Source organism: Polypterus senegalus, chromosome 9, assembly GCF_016835505.1.
Source record: "Polypterus senegalus isolate Bchr_013 chromosome 9, ASM1683550v1, whole genome shotgun sequence".
NCBI classification, from domain to species: domain Eukaryota; kingdom Metazoa; phylum Chordata; class Cladistia; order Polypteriformes; family Polypteridae; genus Polypterus; species Polypterus senegalus.
In genome coordinates, this window is record NC_053162.1 from 110,300,386 (window position 1) to 110,305,793 (window position 5,408).

A 5,408-nucleotide genomic window follows, 5' to 3' on the forward strand; every position below is an offset into this window, starting at 1 on the left:
CATTGATGTTCTTAATGAAGACATATCATGGACTGTACAACAGAAACACCCAAACCTGGATTTTGTGTGCTTGGCCAAGGAAGTAACATTTAAAGGCTTCACCTACAGAGAAAGTTTGGTCATTGCTCATGGAAAATGTTCAGGACTTCCAGGGTTTGGCGAAATTGTGCAAATTTTTGTGTTGCAGGACAAACCACTGTTCATTGTCAGAAGACTTGATGCATGCTATAATGAACATTACAGAGCCTATGTCTTGGTCCAGCCTTCTGATAAGAAAATTGAACTTTTAGAGCACCATGACCTTACAGACCTGTATCCACTTGTTCAGTACACAATTGGGCGGAGACGCATGGTGGCTCTGAAAAGATATACAGTATACATGTTTAAGGTAAGAATTGTTTACAAATTCTAAGAAAAGTGCACAAGATGTAGTAAACTTGTAAATGTCTAGCAATTATCTATTATTTGTTCTGTGTCTAATCTTATTTATTTTCTTTTTTCCATAATCTCTTAGCATGTCAGGAAGAAGATCTCCCAAGCGTTTGGTGATTGTCAGTCAAGATGATTCAAGAAAGTTGCTTCTGCCACATGGGATTCCTGAATCAGTGGATGAGCTCATTGAAAAAGTGAGGGAAGCTTTTGGATTAATTTGTAGATTCAGACTAGAGTATCAGGACTAAGATTTTGGGGAAGTATTTGTAAATTTGACGGACACTGGAGAACTTGAGAGTCTTGGCACTCTAAAGATTATCCCGTTGCCAGATGAAGACTCATTCACTGCTCAAAAAAATAATGGGACCCAGTCTAATGATGATGCTCTGTCCTCCATTGGCACTGGAGACACTGATGATACAATCATCCTCTCACCTTCTGACAGAAACAGTTTCTACAAGAAATCAACAGTGGCCAAAAGAATTTAATATTCCACGCTTTTCTTATGACACTGAACTACAATTAGGGAGAGGAAGTGCTCTTTTTAAGGCTAATGGAACAAGGCTGACTGTCACTCCCAAGATGAAGTCTGATATTCTGGAGAAGGTTTGTGATGAGATATACAAGTAACTTCTTTGAAGTTTCAGAGGCACTTATCAAGAAACACCCTTGCTTAGCAGAAAAAGGATGCTTCAATGGGTGCTATGGGTGGACACAGAGACTGAAAATGAAGATGGGAAACCTACACACACAGTTGAAAGGTCTCGGATGCCCTGAGTATTTGGTAAATTCTCTGAAAAGCAAAGCCTCAGACCATGCTTTTCCAGCAAAAAATGTTAAACGACCTAAACGTGGTGAGGCCAATCATATCCATCCCTTCCTGCTGGAGAGACATCAGCAAACCTTGAAGTTGAGCGCCTGGCACTTTTAAAGGAAGTGAAGAAAAGAAACAATGCATTGACAATCAGAGAAAAAATGACAAAGACGTTTGCCTTACGCAGACAAGAAATTGTGGAAAACCAACCTAGTGTTCAAGAACTGCAAGAAAGATGGCCAGCTCTGTTTCAACAAGAGGAGGTAAAAGTACTTATTTTATTGAAAAATGTTAAAATGTAAGTGACTAATCATGAATTTACCATAGTTTTTACCATGGGATTTTAGTATGTAGCGTTTTTGAAAATTTCTTAGATGCCCTGATTATACCTTTTGTTGTTTAATGCTTTGTGTGTATATGTATTTTTACAACTAGTTCTCAAAGAGAATTTTTATTTAGAAGTCTTTTTTTCTGTTTCTCTTTCTTACAGATTAATGCCGAATTTTTGCGCATCACGACCTTACCTTTACAATCGAGATTTATGGCCTCTTTGGACAGACAGAGCTCTCAGCTTCTCCAGGTTATTAGGAGCAAAGGTGGAGTTCTCCGTGAAAAAACTAAGGACACTATTAAAGTTATGGATCAGGTATTGGTTGCATGCGTACAGAATTGCTTGTGGCAATCAATTTAGTAGTGTTTTGGTCTAATAAAAACAATACATCTTGAACATTTTGTAGAGTCTGGACATAGACATCAGAAGAGAGTGCCTGCTGAAGTGCCTGATCATGTACCTTGGTGAAGATGCAAGCTGTCTGTTCAAAGAATACCAGGTAATGTGGACAATGCAAACTACTGAAATTTTCTCCAACCATGTTTACCTTAAAGTTATATTTAACAACCAAATCAACATTTCCCCATGTTTTACTCACCCTCAAGGCATCTGCAGAGGACAGTAATTCATACAGGTTTGAAATGACAAGAGGGTGTGTAAATGATTAGAGCATTTTGAATGTGAACTACTCCTTTAAAAGGGGTTGGTTCACCCAAAAATGCATTTTGAAAACTGTTGAGTAGATTGATAAATGTCTCTGATTGGCCGTTGTGGTACAGCACTCAACAAATATGTCTGTGATTGTCTATAATGGTCAACACATGGGAGCGTTTGATTGTACAAGTGTTTAAGCATTTTCAAAGCCAAAGAGAGTGTAAAAGTATGTCTTCACCCAAAAATGAAATTTTTGTCATTACTTACTCTACTCTTGTAATAAACCGTACAAATTTCATTTTTACACTGAATACAAATAAAGATATTTTAATGAAAGTTAGCAACAGACGTTTGGGCTCTATATTGACCTCCATAATAGAATAATACAAATAATATAAATTCTATAATAAATTTTCAGATGAAGGGGTGTTTTGGGGTTTTTTTTTTTCCTTCCAAAGTCCCTCAATTACTCTCTGTTCTTGTATGTTTTTAGGCTGACCAGAGGGAGGAAGCGAAGAGAGAATTTGAAAAGACCACCATGGCATTTTTTGTGACCCGTGAAAGTGATGCTCTTAGTTGTGCACTGGACATTTCCATTGTCATTGACGGTGTGGAAGTACTAAATGAGTTGCCCTCTGTTGCATGTGCCTGTGCCATGATGTTTGGACTCATTTATGCACTGAACTTAAAATATCCTGAAGGACTCAAATATACCTTTGAGGCCTTTCAAAAAATAATCATGGACTTAGAGAGTAAGCACATGAGACGAAGGGTGCAGAACCTCTCTCTTTAAAGCTGCAGGAGTAAATTTGTTTCTTTTGACCCAGCTACAATGTTCTGCTGATGGTAAATTTCTTTGAAGATGTTGGACTGTGTAAAGCCTTTTATATGAAGTTAACTGTACTACTGTTTACTAAACCTGATTTGTTTTATCTTGGTAAAATTCTTACGTTGTTTACTCATCCTTAAGCTATTCAAGTATGTAACTTAATTTAAATTTGGTTCAGAGACATTTTATGACAATTATGAGAGCAGTTTCGTTTTGGGGTAAACTATTCCATGAAAGTGAAAAGACAATTTTTTTTTTTTTTTTCCTTTCTTTCAACCATTGGCTGATTTGGTAGGTGTTTTAGTAAGTGTTTGGTTTTGCACTGCCCATTTTAAACCAGTTTTTGGGCCAAACTTGTTTTTAACTTCAGAACAATTCTAAAGGTTTCTCTTCGAAACCATAACTGATTCCTTATAGTGAATTTACATTGTATCCAGTGTGTCTATGGACACTAAAAACTGTTATACAGTATGTTTATATAACAATACTATACACATTGTAGAAATGTTTTATAACACAAATTGTTAAGTTTATGGTGTGTATTTGTATGAGAATACTGTACACATTATAAAAAATGTTGTATTATGACAAAATAAATTGTCAAAAGTTTGATGCTTGAAGTCGTTCATCTTAGACAGATGATAAAATTACACATTGTGAAAGTAAATAAATTTCTTTATATTACATTTTTATTTTAAATTGTATTTGGTTATATGTAAAGTAAAATAATTAAGTTAATACAAAGAGAAAACATTATGACAAAATATAATTTGAGATTTCTTTAAACTTAAAAACTTTATTTGATTCAAAGATACTTTTTGCTTTGGCTAAGTAATGGATAGTTAATTCTTTCCAAAGTAAAAATTTAAAGTTGATAAAAAGTAAACTAATTAGGTGTAACAAGTTGACGCAAATATTTTACTTAGATCCAATGAAACACTTTTTTCAGTTATAACATATATATTATAACTATAGTTGTTAATGTGGTACTATGGGAGATTCAGAACATTATCCTGCCTGCACTGAAATACTGAACACATACCTAAAGTAGAAACTTTGTCCATGTTATAATAATAATGATGTGAAATTGGAAAAATTTGGTCCAAATATGAAATATACACGTGTGCTTTTATTTAAGAATATAACCAAATAATAAAAAAAAAGCATTTGACTTCCATATTGCTGTCAATGAGTTAAAACCCAAGCTCAAATGTCAATCGACAGAGAGTTTATATGTGTTTTTGAAAGGTGCAAAGGCAACAACTGCTACCTTAAAACCTAAAGATCCCAGGTTCAAGAATGGGTGCTCTGTGTTTTGAGTAGTGAGCTGCTATTATTATTATTATTATTACTAGGAGGCTTTGCTCCCTGCTCAATTTGCTCACCAACCCCTCCAGCCTGCGCTACATGCCAGCCACTTCGCGTCTCTGTATGTGGATTTCACTTTCACCAAACAACAAGTCTTTTCATTCTCGCGGATATGCTTCTTCATTATGAAGAAACACTACTTTTCCCTGGTGGCAACACAAATTAGATGATCTACTGTACAAGTCTCCGACTTAAACTTTAAATCCAAACAATATATTCGATCACTTTTCGCTGTTCCGTTATTTCACAGAGTTTGTGCTGACGTGTGCTTTGCAAACGCTAGAGTCTGTTGAGAGTTGTTGGTTTGTTCTGGGGTGTGAGATTTATATAAAAAAAATACATTTTGCTCTTAAAAACTTGGGTTTTGGTTGTCGCTAAGGAACCGCGTGGGGATTTTTAAAGCTTTTTTTTTCCTTTAGAAGGGTTTTTTTTTGCTTTTTTTTCACCCGCACAAGAGCAAAAGTAGCTGGGTGTTTGGAAGTGCGCATGGAAAAGTTATTTGTACTTGTACCTGTTCTTGTTATCTATATTTGAATTAGCATCGAGGCGGCAGGGTAGAAAGCAGCAGTAACTGATATTGGCATTTGTAAATAAATAACCGCGTCGTCGTAACAGCAACTCCTTAGTTTAAAGTAGTACTAGGGTGTTGTACCATGTTAGCCATTATGAATGTAGAGAAAAGCCAAGCAAAATAACACCTCTTATTGGCTAACTAAAAAGATTACAATATGCAAGATACCTTGCCTGAAGAAGGGGCCTGAGTTGCCTCGAAAGCTTGCATATTGTAATCTTTTTAGTTAGCCAATAAAAGGTGTCATTTTGCTTGGCTTTTCTCTCTTAGTTTAAAGGAAAAGAAAAAAAAGGCCGCAGCTGACTTCAAAGCAGTAAAAGGTTAAGCTCAGTAGTGCGAAGGTAAGCGGCCTGCGTTAAGACGCCAATCAGGCACTATAGCAGTAGGAGCAAATAAGGTAGTAAAGTTT

The 5,408-nt window shown here is 35.8% G+C and overlaps 1 protein-coding gene across 1 annotated transcript; it reads left to right on the top strand.

Annotated features, from left to right (window-relative positions):
* Positions 1 to 1,813: 1,813 nt before the first annotated feature.
* si:dkey-184n3.2 lies at positions 1,814 to 3,529 on the top strand. The gene is made up of 3 exons (XM_039762472.1): positions 1,814 to 1,892; positions 1,984 to 2,076; positions 2,725 to 3,529. The coding sequence occupies exons 1-3, from the start codon at positions 1,884 to 1,886 to the stop codon at positions 3,022 to 3,024; spliced, it is 402 nt and encodes a 133-aa protein (XP_039618406.1). The 5' UTR covers positions 1,814 to 1,883; the 3' UTR covers positions 3,025 to 3,529.
* The last annotated feature ends 1,879 nt before the right edge of the window (positions 3,530 to 5,408 follow it).

Bases quoted from the DNA above. Each gene is read 5' to 3' on its own strand.
- si:dkey-184n3.2 (XM_039762472.1), top strand. The intron at 2,077-2,724 runs GTAATGTGGACA...GTATGTTTTTAG, and splicing joins GTCTGTTCAAAGAATACCAG to GCTGACCAGAGGGAGGAAGC.